At 42.3% G+C, this 15,414-nt stretch overlaps 1 protein-coding gene across 3 annotated transcripts; it reads left to right on the top strand.

Moving 5' to 3' along the window:
- The first annotated feature begins 2,252 nt into the window (after positions 1-2,252).
- On the top strand, positions 2,253-11,217 carry ctcf (CCCTC-binding factor (zinc finger protein)). Of its 3 annotated transcripts, none has more exons than XM_061814132.1 (13): positions 2,253-2,460; positions 4,104-4,373; positions 4,456-4,635; positions 5,898-6,264; positions 6,338-6,508; positions 6,642-6,775; positions 6,913-7,033; positions 7,501-7,650; positions 7,728-7,888; positions 7,972-8,154; positions 8,238-8,373; positions 8,455-8,601; positions 9,824-11,217. In XM_061814132.1, exons 2-13 carry the CDS (start codon positions 4,125-4,127, stop codon positions 10,069-10,071), a joined length of 2,247 nt encoding a protein of 748 aa, XP_061670116.1. In that variant the 5' UTR covers positions 2,253-2,460; positions 4,104-4,124; the 3' UTR covers positions 10,072-11,217. The 3 variants fall into 3 exon arrangements, with proteins under 3 accessions (XP_061670116.1, XP_061670117.1, XP_061670118.1); XM_061814133.1 differs by lacking the exon at positions 2,253-2,460 and adding an exon at positions 2,560-2,696; XM_061814134.1 differs by lacking the exon at positions 2,253-2,460 and adding an exon at positions 2,769-3,177.
- Positions 11,218-15,414: the final 4,197 nt, after the last annotated feature.

Here is a 15,414-nt window from a genome sequence, read left to right as displayed (position 1 = left end):
ACCCAACCACAACCACCAACAACAAGCATCCAACCACATTCATTCATAAGCAATGTGGGTTCAGTGTCTGACCAATCGCCGACATGCGCTTGGGAGAGGTTGTTAACCAGCAACCTTCCTGTTTCAGGGCATACAGTTAACCTCTGCACCACGCCAAAACATGCATATTAGCTTCAGTGAAGACCAAATTGTCCTTAGGTGTGAACGCTTGTGTCGTTTGTCCACTCTTGGGAGTACCACGCCTCAAGGCCAATTTTACCTTGGATATACAGTAGGCTAAAAGTCTCACCCATGACCCAAGTGGGGATAAGCTGCATCGAAAATAAATTAGTAGATGTGTCACCCATGCTCAGGAATCCTGTAAATGCAACACGTGGGAATTTTAGATCTGATGGTTACAGCGTACAAAGATCAAGGACAACCGCCACGTTGCACAACACATCCTTGTATGATTAGCAAATGGACAACGCCTTGTCTGTTGGGTAAATGTATAAGGTCATATTTAAGCAAATAATGAAAGTACAATAAAGGAAAATAGTCTTCAGTATCCATCCATCCATGCAGCAACTTAAGCAGGGAAGGATGGACTCTCCTCTCCCCAGCCATTTTGCCCAACTTTTCCGGGAGGGTTCCCGAGGTATCTTTTGTATTTTTAAGATAAAATAAAATAAGCTAAATTGCAAATTTCAGTCTACTGTAGTACACACAAACTCTCCTTGTATTTGATGAGAGGTGTTAAGTTTCACTAAGGGGCCAAGTCAAAACAACATTTGATACTCCAAATTGTCCTTAGGGGTGAATGCGAATGTGAATGGCTAATGTTTGCCCGTGTGATTGGCTGGTGAGCAGACTGATTAGCTTGAATGGTTCTCATCTTTTTACATGTAAATAGCAATGAGAACTAGCGAGTGGTGAGTGTGAGTGACCCATTGGTTACCTAGCAACCCTGAAATAACTTCCCCACCTATGAAGGCAGTCAAGCCTTTTCCACGGTCCTGTTATGAAAAAAAAATATTTCAATGTCACATTAGAAACTATTACATTGTGTTAAAAAGACATACACTGCTGTCATTTAAAACTCATGCAAATCAGTGACACTATGCATAAAATCGGGATTGTCACAGATCGATGAGTAAGGATACATTAGTTATAGCGGTAAATAAATAATTTTCTGACCAATCAAGTGAAATATGACATTTGATTTCACACAGCAAACCGTTTTGGTATCACTGCTCAAGTGGTATCCAAAAATCATTGAAGATGTTTAAAGTGTCTATATGCTATTATCATGTCCATCAATCCATTTTCTGAGCTGCTTGTCCTCACAACTGCCGCAGGAGTGCTGGAGCCTATCCCAGCTTTCTTCAGGCAGGTTGGCAGTCAATTGCAGGGCACATAAAGACAGACAACAATCGCACTCACAATCACACCTACGGGCAAGTTAGTGTCCAGTTAATGTTGCATGTTTTTGGAATCTGGAAGGAAACCAGAGTCTCCCTAATGTCCCCCCCCCCCCACACACACACACAAAATATCCAGAACCTTACACTTGTTAAATACAGTTTGGTTGTATTGAACTTTTAAGCATTATACATTTGCATTTAATCTATTGTAATTGTGTGTTTCCAAACACGCATTTACCACAGGCAGCATTTTTAACAGTGATGACGGTAAATTTTATTCTAATCATTATTTGTCATTTTTTAAATTTTCTTATATTCAAGCATTGTTATTGTTCACACTGTGCACTCTTGTGGAATAAAACCTCTCTTTTTTTTTTTGACCACTTGGGCCTACTACGTGACTGTAGTTTGAAATTGGTCATGGTGATGGTATTGGGGGAACCATGTATTTTTTGAGGTGGTATTTGGTGTAAAAAGTTTGACAACGACTGAAATAGTAAAATTTTCTCTGCAAAACTATAAATACCTCAGTGGTTCAAGCATATGCAGTGTTAGTGCTTTTATTGAAACTACAGAAATGAGTAGTTGACATCATCGCGACTAACTGGTTGGCGCAGCAGACGCCCCCATGTGGATGATTCTAAGAATGACTTCGAAATTCACCAAATGCCGGTGCTGTTTCTATATGTGTGTGTTTAGTGCACACACACAGCGTTATTGCACGAAAGCAGACATTTGGCCTCAATATTTCCAAACAATGCGGCGCACGTCGTCACGCGGACAAAGTGACCTCCGTCTCCGTCGCCACGCCCACGCGCGAATTCAAATCTGGCGCCTCGGTGCCCTCGAGGCCACACCCCTCCACCACCGGGCCTTCCGTGTGCGCATGCGCCTTCGCTCTTATCGGCCGCCATTTTGTGTGCGGCCCTCTACTCCAAAGCGGGAGAAAATTATCAGGCCTGCGCACTGCTTATTCGCACGTCCACGGTGGATTGAAGCGAGCGGCCGCACTCGACAGATACTCGGCTTGATATAAGCATAAAACAAGCACTCTTCGGTAAGTCGAAGCCATACTTTGCCCGCAAACACGGAAACGTTTTTGTAGGAGCTGGCGTCGGCCTCTAGGTGTCACGGTGGGGCTTAACGTTACCGACTGGCGGGGGGTGTTTGTCTCCCTCTATCGTTATCCAATATTCACTAAATCTGTCTCTAAACTCCAACTCCCTGTGTCGGGCGACTGTTTTCGTGCTTTTCGCGTGCTATTTCGTGTTAACCACTTACCGATGGTCGTCTGTATGTCTGCTTCTGTTTTAACTTACTTTAGGCCTGACGTCCATCTTATCGTGCCCTTTGTTTCCTGTTTTCAATCGTCCCCGCGCCTCCCAGTCAACAAACAAATAGAAGTTCTCGCTTTAGTTCACCCCTCTGAAGCGGTGATAATGGAATCAGTCGCGTCTACGACAAACGTCGACTCGAAAGCCGACGTTTTCTTTTTGGATCAAATCAGCCACTTTGGAATTGTCCGATCGTTGTGGCTCCCGTCGGCAAAACTGTAGCACGCTACCATAGCAAATGTCTTATCCGCGTAGGTTGGACCCACGAGGATGCTAAGTGTCACATCTCTCTTTTTTTATATTGTGCGCAAAGGTTCAGTGCGCCGCTTGGGTGCCCAGTGAATTGTGCACGTTTGGTCGCTTGGCTACTAACGGGTCCCATATGTCACTGAACTAAGTTGCTCTCACAGCACCCGCGTGCCAACTCGTGGCTTCATCAGGTGTGTCCGGAAAGAGAGGTCTTTATTTTTAAGAACTCTCAAAACTTAGCATAGACGATATAATCATGTACCTCGTTTAACCCCCCCCCCCCCCCCCGCCTGAAAAAAAATGGACTGCTCAGAAATTTAACGTGGTTTAAAGAAAAGAAGTTTTCAGTGATTTGTGGTACATTTTCCCCATTCGACTCACTTTATATACACCAAGTGAAACTTAGGTGATATGGTAGCACATCCGCCTCACATTTCTGAGGTTGAAGGTTCGAGTCCGCGTTTGTGCCATTTGCGTGTTCTTTCGGTGCTTGTGACACCCACTTCCCCTCATATTCCGAAAACATGCGTATTAGGTTCAAGACTAGTAGTACAGGGTGTACCCGGCCTCACAGTTCTCAGGTTGAAGGTTTGAATCTTGGTTTGTGGCATTTGCATGTTCTTTTAGTGCTTGTAACACCCACTTCCTCTCATATTCCAAAAACATGCATAGTAGGTTCGAGACGAGTAGTACAGGGTGTACCCCGCCTCTCGACCAAAGTCAGCTGGGCTCGGCTCCAGATCATTTGCGACCCGAATAAGTATGAGAGCTACAGAATAAGAGTGGACTGTCAACCCGACAGTTTTCCAACTGGGAAAATTATATCTCTACACAAACGATGATCGGCCAAGATAATCTTTCAAACGCCCAATAACTAATTAGGGACTTTGATCAGGAACGTTGGGATCATCCAAGTTATTGGCGCGTCTGAAAGCCGCTTTACATATTTCTCTCTTTTGAAGTGATGTATTATGGTGTACTTGTTACATTTATTCTTATCTGTGTTTCTTAAATCTTTAGCTGAACGTAGTGGTGAAAAAGTTTACGTCTCAGTGCTTCACACATGTGACACAACAATACCCACATACTCAGCTTTTCTCCTGTTGTCTATACTCAGAGTGTTGACTGGCCCGTTACCATGGAGGGCGACGTTGTTTCCATGGAGACTGCCCTTGCTCCTGAAGGTGGGGTTCTCCCAGAAGCAGGAGACGCTGTCATCGAAGGGTCAGCGGGAACCCCACAAGCGGTGGAGGTTCCTGGCAACATGGAGATGATGGTGATGGACGCCCTAGATCCGGCCCTGCTGCAGATGAAGACCGAGGTGTTGGAGGGAGGAGGCACAGTGACTGTAACCGGTGGAGACGAGGGTCAGATCATCACCCTGCAGGTCAGCGCAACGATGAGTCATTGGTAACTTATCTGCCAAATGTTGTCGCTGCTGGGTTGTGATTGCTCAATATTCTACGTAGGTTGTAAATATGGAGGAACAGGCTGGTGCTGCTTTAGGACTCGGACAGCTTCAACTTGTGCAGGTTCCAGTCACTTCAGCTACAGTGGATGGCCTCCAGGCAACATACGCAGATGGTTCAGCTAATAAAGATGCAGAGCCAGTTATCTGTCACACCCTCCCCTTGCCTGAAGGCTTCCAGGTAAGCAGCAACTGTGGAGTTATGGAAGAAAATACCATTTTGAATATGACCGATAAAAAGCCTTTTATTAAAAGACTACAGGGGTGACTTAAATAGAAATATATATATATATTGATTTGGAAAAAAAAACCCGCTAGAAATAGTGCAAGTTTTGATTTGACAACTTTTAAGTAGAATATGCGGTCTAAATTTTAACAGAGTAAGAATTAGAAAACCAGGTATGTTTTCAAATGTGGAGAGTAAAAGTAAAAAATGGTCAGAAAATAAATACTCAAATACGGATAACTCAATCTAATGGACCTTTATGACTGGCGATCTTCAGCTCCGCACCCATTTAGGTGCAGTTGCCATCCCCCACAATCTTCAATCCAACATGGCGACTGAACATAAGTTTGAACTGGATTCTCTATCGCGTATTCCAGATAATATCGGGGTATGTTTTTTGCCAAATGCGTCACACTTGTCCAAGACAGTTCTACGGAGAGGTCTCAACTATTTCACCCAAGAATATGTACATTGAATTTAGATTTTGGAGGAGGAGGACGCAATGTCAGAGTTACAGCAAGACGGCGATCGAGGCAAATAAGTTTGACGCCTCACAAACTTCATATTGAAATCCAACAGGATAAAATAGTGCAATCATACTGCGCATGTAAAGCAGGTTGTGTACTTTTTACTTGGAAATATCACGAGTAATATCATTGTAGTCTTTATAAATAAGTGGGTGTATTCATTTGACTTGTCTCGTAATGGAACCCAGTGCCCTGTCTTAGAAGTCCGATGCGATACAAATAGGCAAATAGACATTTCTCTTGCATGACATCGTGCATTTACGTGTCACTAACCTGACTCTTCGGCATAAAACATGACACACTTCATTACACGCTCTTCCGTGAGCCGTAATCCATTGTAGACACTTCCTCAGCGTTTTTTTAGGCTTGGGAAAATGAATCAAGCGGGCCCCTTGAAACCTAGCAGGATATCTTTCATCAAAATTGCACATTCCTCAAGCGCATCTGAGGACCATTTTGTTCGTAACATTAACTTTTCCAAGTACACGCGATCGATAACCAGCATTGCTTGTGGGACATGACGACAAGATGGGCGTGTCAAGCCAGGAGTTAAGAAAATACGTCTATCTGATTGGCTATTATTGTACGAGTGATTGACAGGTCGGAAAACTCCATTGAGGACTGTAAAGAAATAGTTGTGCGTACCATCACTGAAAGAGAATCAAAATATGAATATATACATTCATTCAGGTGGTGAAAGTGGGAGCCAACGGTGAAGTGGAGACTGTAGAGCAAGAGGAGCTTCAGGCAGTCCACGATGAGCTTCAAGGGACGAGGGAAGAGGAGGAACCGGAGGACGGTGACGTGGCTGATCAGGAACCGCCCGAGTCTCAACCGGGATGGCAGAAGGACCCCGACTACCAGCCCGTTACAACTGTCCGCAAAGGAAAGAAGGGGAAAAAGAGCCGTCTGCGCTATGCCGACGGTGACAGAGACATGGATGTTTCGGTTTATGACTTTGAAGAAGAGCAACAAGAGGGACTGCTGTCAGAGGTCAACGCCGAGAAGGTTGTCGGAAACATGAAGCCTCCCAAGCCCACAAAGATCAAGAAAAAGGGTAAAGCATTTTGTTTTTCCATTGGTGAGAGAAAAAGGTGCACACAATTAATACTCCTACTTTATTTGACCAGGTGTAAAGAAGACCTTCCAGTGTGAACTGTGTAGCTACACTTGTCCACGACGCTCCAACCTGGACCGACACATGAAAAGCCACACGGACGAAAGGCCGCACAAATGTCACTTGTGCGGAAGAGCCTTCAGAACAGTCACACTGCTGAGAAACCACCTCAACACTCACACAGGTGGAGCAAACGTCAAAGCCCAATGGGTTGATGGAAATAGCGTATTTTTAGTTGGATTTTAATAATAAATTGTGGCAATTGGACTGAGCAGGATAAGTAGTTTGAATCTACTTCCTTTTCCTCAAATTCTTAGGCACCAGACCGCACAAATGCACAGATTGTGACATGGCCTTTGTGACCAGTGGAGAGTTGGTGCGCCATCGTCGCTACAAGCACACACACGAGAAGCCCTTCAAGTGCTCCATGTGCGACTATTGCAGTGTGGAGGTGAATGATCTCGTCAGCTATCAAATGTTGTTGTTATTAGGCTTGGCATTTGTTATTAACATGAAAGCGCTCGACACTCCAGCAAATTCCCGTTTATTCTCAATGGTTTTAATGTGGTCATGTTGCTCCTTCCCTAGGTTAGTAAATTGAAGAGGCACATTCGCTCTCACACCGGAGAGCGGCCCTTTCAGTGCAGTCTATGCAGCTACGCTAGTAGAGACACGTACAAGCTGAAAAGACACATGAGGACACACTCAGGTGGGACACTTGGACCACGTTTAAAGGGGAAATCCAGTGGTTTGCATTAACAATGTATCCAAATAGTCATGTAATATGTACTCTACCTTGACAATGTGATGTTAAATCCTCTCTTATTCAAACGATACTGCTATTTCTTCATCAGATGAGGATAAATCCAAGAAATCGGCACTGGGCATAAATGGTGTCCCATGTAATCGAGCGTTTGGAACGGCACGCAACACGTCACATACGCCCACGTAGGTCATGTGACTCGCGAAAATGGCAGCGCCCCTGAAAATTCGTAATTGTCGATATCTTCTCAAAGAAATATTAAATGAGAGAGGGTTTAACATCACATTGTCAAGATAGAGTACATATTACATGACCTATTGGATACATTGTTGACGCAAACCAGTGGATTTCCCCATTAATCTCAATTTCAATGATCATTCACTGACGTGACAATTTGTCATTCCCACTTTCAGGCGAAAAGCCCTACGAGTGTTATATCTGCCATGCGCGTTTCACCCAGAGCGGCACCATGAAGATGCACATTCTGCAGAAACACACGGAAAATGTGGCCAAGTTCCATTGTCCACATTGTGACACCGTTATCGCCCGCAAGAGCGACCTCGGTAAAGGATCGTACATTTGCTTCATGACATCTGTGTTTATCAAACAAAATATTCACTTTTTTTTTCTTTCATCACAGGCGTTCACTTGCGAAAACAGCATTCATTTATTGAGAAGGGAAAGAAATGTCGTTATTGCGATGCCGTGTTTCACGAGCGATACGCTCTCATCCAGCACCAGAAGACACACAAGAATGAGAAACGCTTCAAGTGCGACCAGTGTGACTACTGCTGCAAACAGGTAAGGCGACAGGGCGAATTCTCAAATTTTGATGTGCGATTCGAACGCCTTCTATTTTAACGCTTCCCTGTCTCCATGCACAGGAACGGCACATGATCATGCACAAGCGTACACACACTGGAGAGAAGCCATTTGCTTGTAGTCAGTGTGAGAAAACGTTCAGACAAAAGCAGCTTCTGGACATGCACTTCAAGCGTTACCACGATCCCAACTTTGTGCCTACCGCCTTCGTCTGCAGCAAGTGTAGCAAGACATTCACCCGCAGGGTAGGGCAGAACCTGCGCACAGATGTGGGACTGCTTCACATCACTTTGTGCTGTGTAACACCCTGTAATAATTTATTGCACAGAATACCATGCTGCGCCACAGCGAGAACTGCATTGGTGAAGTTGCCGGAGACCAAAACGGAACTCCACCTAAAAAGAGTCGCCGGGGCAGGAAGAGGAAGATGCAGGACAGGCATGATGACGATGACGAGGACACAGGTATTGTACACTCCTCAGTGGAGTTTTTTTGCATCATAATAGTGGGCATGATAATTTAAGTTGTGAGTGTGACATCTACAGAAGCCGAACTTGATGAAATGGAAGATGAAGAGGATTTGTTAGATGATATCGAACTGGAACAGGCTCCACCGGTAGTTCCCATTGCAGCCCCCGAAGAACCACCAGTCAAGAGAAAGCGTGGGCGCCCGCCAAAGAACAGGTCCAACGGTGAGCATCACAATGCACTTCAAGAACATAGTAGTTCAGATGGTACTACGAATAAACAACATTTTTTCCTTCATCTTTACCAGTGTAGTTTGACCATGTGATGTCAGTCGAAAAGATGTTACGTAAGATAAATTAACTTACACGGGAGACGACGGCATCCGGTTGGAAGCTTACATTTCAACAATTACCTTAGTTCAAAAATAAGCGTGGAAATTGTAAAGATGATCACTGAGATACTGACTAATTAACATTCCTGTTGCTCAGATTAATGGCAAGCATGCTCTTGATGGTGAAATGTCCCTCCAGTGATAGCAGGCTAGCCATTTTGTTTTGCTCCATTACTCAAAACAAAACACAACACAACTGACCATTTTCTACATCACTGTGAAAAAATGTTTTCCACAAACCTGGCGATGGTTCCATTGAGTGGTTACTACATCAAGAGGCAGTCTCGCCGTCTTCTCTGTACATATATTTACAGTGTCCATGCGATATAGCCTCTTTGCCCACAGGTTCCAGCGGATTAAATTACAATTTTATGAAACCAATAGATAAAGAAATTGCATTAACTTCTTGGGATGCATCTGGGAGCTCAACCACAAACACATTTTTGTCATCGCCGTATAAAGGAAAGCTGGGTGATTGCCATGCGAGGGGTCCATATTGTTACCTATCTTGACATAATGTCATTATTCAAGACTATGCCACATTTACTATTTGAAAATTCTCCATTGGTGATTAATATTTTCCATAGAAATATTAAAATATACATTTTGTTACTCTCAGATTATCGTGGCCAGTTAGTTAACTGTAAGAGAAAAAGGCTATGATTATTGACAAAAGAAACGTTCCATCCATGCGGCTGCCTTGTCTGAGATGAGTGGAAAAGCCTACAGTCAGAGAACAGACAATTTTTACCAAAAACTGCCCGGCTGGGTAACGATATTTCGTCCATAAATCATGTGTTGTGATTTAATCCAAGATAAAGCAGTGCAGTCACTTGAAATCAGTGCAGCCACAAATTGTACTTAATTAAATTAGTTGAGAATGATACGAGTAATCAAACATTCAGTGAAATAAAATCATAAATTTTCAATGCTGTTTATCTTGGTGGGGGGGGGGGGCTGCAGCAACTCCCTTAAAATATGGATTGTGTGGGTGTATCATGACGCTGGGAATTGCTCTTTCTGACATTAACACTGACGTGCGGCTCTCTCTCCAGTGGCCGCCATCATCCGCGTAGAGGACGAGGCCACCGGAGAGGTAGATGACATCATCGTGAAAAAGGAGGTGGGTGCCGAACAGGACGAGCTGGAAGAGGAGGGGGCCGCGCAGGAAGTGGTTGTCGGCGAAGGAGACACCGCTATTCAGATGGAGGAGCTGTCACAGGAACAGGAGATGCAGCTGTCAGAGGCCCCCCCTAACGGAGACCTCACTCCCGAGATGATCCTGAGCATGATGGACCGGTGATGGATGCAAGGGGCGACCCTGTAAAACACAAACACACACACACAGACCCCCATTCACGGCAACATCTAATTCTTGGCATTTAGGATTACACTTTACACATCCTACATAGACAATATGTTACTGTTGTAATTTAAAGCTTGCTTTTTACTCTTGCATTGAAATGGACGTGTGATCAAGACTTTTAATATGGATTTATTTACCCGCCACACCCCAACGCCCACCAAAAAAAAACAAACATCAAAATTTCTGTTTTGGGCTGGCTGTAATTGACGACAGTTTCTTTAGCCTCCTCATTGTTGTCCTTGGTGTTAGTACATTTGTAGAAAATAGGTACATCACAATTATGAATTGACTCTGGCAACACCATCAAGATTACAATTTCCTCTACATCCAAACCTGCATGTAACTTTCCAAAGGATTAAGGTACATAGTAATCATCTTTTGAGACAACCAAACCAATTTTTTTCTTTTTTTTTTAAACTTTTTACATGCTCTATTGTTAGTCAGGATCAATCACGTCATTATGTGAACAATGTAAGTAGTTAAATCACCCCGATTATGGATTGTCAAGCACATTTTCAATCCATATTTCAATGTTCTTGCTGAAGAGCCTCTCTCAGTTGGTAAGACTTAATTCAGCTTTTCAGTTTCACTTCGTAAGGCTGCCGTAAGCCTCTGGAGATAAAAAAAAAAAAAATGTAATTACTGTCCGGAGACCAGAAGATGTTATTGCTGATAATTACAGCAAAAAAACAGACGGAAAAAAAAATTGGAATATTTTTTATTGTATTTTTATTTTTTATTTTTTTCTTTGCTGTGTGGTTAGAAAACCCCTATTTTAACACCTAGTTTACCAGAGCTTATAGACTGCTTACTTTGTACCTCCTCTTTCTACTTTAACACCCCTAGAAGATTCATAGTGTACAAAACATCATTTATGTGCAAATTATTATTATTTTTTTTTTGTTTTGTTGAGGGGGTGTTTTTGTTTTTTGTTTGCTCCCTTGTGTCGCCATTCCACGATGAGTTCATGGTTTCTTTTTGTACCAATTTCAATACGTTCTGGGCAGTGTGACGTTTAAAATGACTGGCAGTTGAGAAAGATGTATGATGGTACAGCCAATAAAAAGTACACATGGACTCATATTTTAGCTTTCTCCAGTTGTATCTCAGCATAGTAAGGGAGTTAATTGGGACACAAGCGCATTCTCGGTACATTGGAAATGCAATGCTTGTGATTTATCGACATTGGTTGAGTGCGAAGCACAGACACTTGTGTATAATGCTTGCAAATATATTTTATTAAATGGAGGACTTCATACTGAAAACCTTTCATTCCATGACCAATGACGGAAGAGGCAAGATACTGTTTGTCTGTATTATTCTAGGGAATGTTGATCTGGGCTTTTACACTTAAAATAACTCCACAGTTCAAATGTATTTAAGTTCAAAGGTCAAATACATTTACATTTATTCGTAACTGCTTTTAAACGTTTATGTAGGTGGATTGTTTAAAATTGAAAAAAAATCTGATAAAATTTCCTGTAGGTAAATTAGGATTACCCAAATTAATTCTAAATGCTGATTGCCTCAATAACGAAAGGCCAATGGCCAACTTTTTGTTGTGCTTCTGACTTTGAGAAAAGTTATCTTCTCACATTAATTGGTAAGAATTTTGATTCATTGCACCTGACAGAAATGGTGTAACTCAGGCGAACTTGTAGGCCGCCTTGCTCGAAAAATCGTTTTCAGGTGTGCCCATACGTTGTTGAGACTTTGTGATGGCCACTCCAAATCACTGACTTTGTTTTCCTGAAACCACTTTGGAAGTATGGTTCTGGTCCTTGTCCATTTTGAAGACCCATTTACAACCCACCTTGAACTTTGACATCTTGAGGTTTTGCACATAAAGTTCTTCCCTCGTGAAACCGTCCATCAACAGTGCATCAGTCCATCCTGGATGAACGCGACCCCTGAACATGTTGCTGCCACAACTCTATTTCAAATGGGATTTCAGTCCATCTCAGTACAGTACTTGTTTCACAGTGGATAATGACAAATCTTTTGTTTTTCTTCTTGGGTTAATCGGCACATTTGGGACCAGAACACCTTCATCTCTGGGACGCAGAAAACCTCTGCTTCCTGAGTGGAACGATGGCTGGACATTTCCATGGTGTTAATACTTGGATGTAGTTGTTTTGAATGGCTCAATGTGGTACCTTCAGGCATCTGGAAATTGCAGCCAAAGATGAACCGGACTTGTGCAAATCCACAATTTTCTTCCTCTCTCGGCTGATTTATTTTTGACTTTCACGTTACACAATGAAGCAGTGTTTCATGTGTATCTTCAAATACAGCCATAGGTGTATCTCGAATTCGTATGTCAATAAACGTAATTGGAAGATTCCAAAGACATTACATGTTTTTCCCCAAATTACTTAAAGGCAAATAATATTGGTTATCCTAATTTGCCTAAAATGGTAAAGTGTGATTTCAGTTACAGTCAGAAAGCACAAAAAGTTTCGTTTTATTTACAATTCAGTATTTTGCAAACCTTTGGTTTCAGCTGTATATGCAAGCCAACGCCGCAAATCCGATGTGATGGAGAAATATGTCAGGATAGTACAGGACGTGTATGAGGACAGGAGAACAGCGGTGAGATATGCCGTAGGTGTGTCCGAAGAATTTAAGGTGGAGGTGGGACTGCATCAGGGATCCGCCCTAAGCCCCTTCCTGTTTGGGGTAGTAATGGTTAAGCTGACAGATAAGGTTAGACTGGATTCCCCTTGGACCATGATGTCCGCAGATGATATTGTGATCTGCAGGGAACAGGCAGAGGAATAATTACGTATAAAGGCACGCGCTGACTGAAGATTAGCCGAAGTAAAACAGAGTATATGTGCATGAATGAGTGAAGTGGAGGGGGAAGAGTGAGGCTACAGGGAGAAGATATAGCGAGGGTGGACGACTTCAAATACTTGGGGTCAACAATACAGAGCAATGGAGAGTGTGGTAAGGAAGTGAAGAAACTGGTCCAAGCGGGGTGGAACAGATGGCGGAAGGTGTCTGGTGTTCTATGTAACAGAAGAAGAAGATGCAAGCCAATGTAATGGTTTCGTTAATATTTTAGTTCATATGCATCAACCTCATTCTGCCTTTTGAAGCAAGTTAAAATATTCAAACAAAAATCAAAACACACAGCTCTGCTCAATATTTAAAAAGCATAAAGGTTATGCAGAAAACACTAATGCATGTGCCTGTCACATGCATGGGTGTGCGAGATGAGATCCGAGTTGATTACCACTCTTCAGTTTTTCTACACGGCCTTTTTAGTTCTCCACTGAATACTGTGTGTGCGTGTGTCTGTGTTTGTAGATCTATAAAGTAAGGTTTGAGAGCAATTTGGTGGATATTCGGAGCAATTATTTTCCTAAATGAATTATTTGCCTTTGTTGTAAATGTGAGTCACTCCACATAATTGATTTTAACAATTCGGTTGAAGTAATCCAGTGTCTAGACTGGACATATTGTACATAATTACACCGCCTGACGAGGTCCTATTTGGCCCTGGAGCGACAACTACCGAACCTACACGGTGACATCCCGTAGTTCTGGGACATGTTTGGTGCTTGATCGCCCATGGAAACTCGCATCTGCTTTTTATTTCCATTTGGATTCTGCGTGGAATCCTAAACGGAGTAGGAGAAAACCCTTGTCACAGAATGAGGGGGGACATCCTGTTGCCACAGCAACTCGCGGATACTCGTTTTCCGGGAGGAGGGACTGGATATCAAAATAAAAATGTTTGTCTTTTCACCATGTTGTGGGGATGAGTTGTATGCGCGAAGGTTGTAAACATTTGTTTTTTTTTTTCTACCATTCTTCTGCACGTCTTGTTGCTTTTACAATGGTAATTTGTGTTTACCATGGCGCATGCTTTCGTTTTGCTTGTAAATTTTGAGAAACTGCTCATTCCTGCCTGTTATCCATATTCAGTTCTCCGTCCTTTGCGCAACCTTTGGCAATCATCAGATCAAAAGATTTAGTACATTATTGAAGGTTGTTGTTTCAATGTTAAGTTTCTGCATCGCACTTTGTAGTACTGCACTGTGTGGTGGTGAGATACATAAAATCAATTCCGTGACAATCTTTGTAACCCTAAAATTAAAATGTTTTTACTTTTTAGATGAATGGAAATGCCGTTAATCGGTTCCAACTTTCCCAGAGAATGACCCAAAAAATTGACAGTGATATTGTACTAAAATAATGACATAATTAAATGGTATTTTAAATACTTTACTTATTCTTTTCCCTCACTGCATCAATTGAGTTACTTTGTCCTCGCCCTGGTGTACCTGCCTTGGCCACGTGGGGGCAGTATAAGACCAACTGATAAGGGCAACTGACGGCCGTCATGATTACATCTAGGTGATTTTTTTTTTTCTTCTTTTAAACCCAATTTAAAGCTTTTATAAGTGGGGATAAACCACCGATTGGTGTTTTTCCATCAGCTGTTTTCCCCACAAAACATACATTTTGAAAAATGGGGGGGATTGCAAACAGGTAAGTCTGTAGATTCTGTACCATATCTATGTGGGCATCCACTGTGCTATTCATTGAGATGTCGAACTCCCATCTCAGTTAACCAGTAAGGCACTAACATTGGTTGTTCTACGCAGTGGGTAAAAAATACATGACACAAGTGCTACATTATCTTGTACATGTTTTGCTGCTCCATTTGTGTTCACTCTACTGTTTAAGGGGTTAAAGCGCCACAACATACCATTAATATTAAAATACCGGTCTGAAAGATTGAGCCAGTGATTTCCAACCTTTATAGAGCCAAGGCACATATTTTACAATTGAAAAATCCCACGGCACACCAACAAAAGTAAATGTTACCAAAAATGGATCGATTAATTACTGTATGTACTTCCTGCCATCTAATCGAAGAGGATTTTTTTGTTCTGTCATTGTGCCTCAGTGGCATGAACAGATGAATAAAGATACATTATTTCTTGGAATATTTTTTTTTTTTTAGCAATTACATAAAATTGGATAACTTCTCACGGCACACTAATGTACCCCGGCACACTGTTTGGGAATCACTGGATTAAGCTATGCGGTTGTATGCAAAGTGTCATTCTTTTTGTTCTAAGTTTGACAAAAAAGTTGAAACAACTTGTAACATTTTTTTTTAACAATTGTTTCCCGAAATGTTGCCAGTTCTGAAGTAAGTTGAGTCACGGCCACCAAACTGTATTCACATTTGTCTGTGCTCACAAGTCAAAGAAAAAAAAAAATCAGGAAAACGACAGCTAGGATCTTGAAAAACACGTAAAT

Source organism: Syngnathoides biaculeatus, chromosome 3 (genome assembly GCF_019802595.1).
Source record: "Syngnathoides biaculeatus isolate LvHL_M chromosome 3, ASM1980259v1, whole genome shotgun sequence".
Lineage (NCBI taxonomy): Eukaryota > Metazoa > Chordata > Actinopteri > Syngnathiformes > Syngnathidae > Syngnathoides > Syngnathoides biaculeatus.
Note: the sequence above shows the minus strand (reverse complement) of the source record. Positions and strands in the feature narration are given on the sequence as shown.

Coding starts and splice junctions, on each gene's coding strand:
- ctcf (XM_061814132.1), top strand. CDS start 4,125: ATGGAGGGCGACGTTGTTTCCATGGAGACTGCCCTTGCTCCTGAAGGT. Junction 7,651..7,727: donor CGCCCGCAAGAGCGACCTCG/GTAAAGGATCGT, acceptor CTTTCATCACAG/GCGTTCACTTGCGAAAACAG. Junction 8,374..8,454: donor TGACGATGACGAGGACACAG/GTATTGTACACT, acceptor TGACATCTACAG/AAGCCGAACTTGATGAAATG.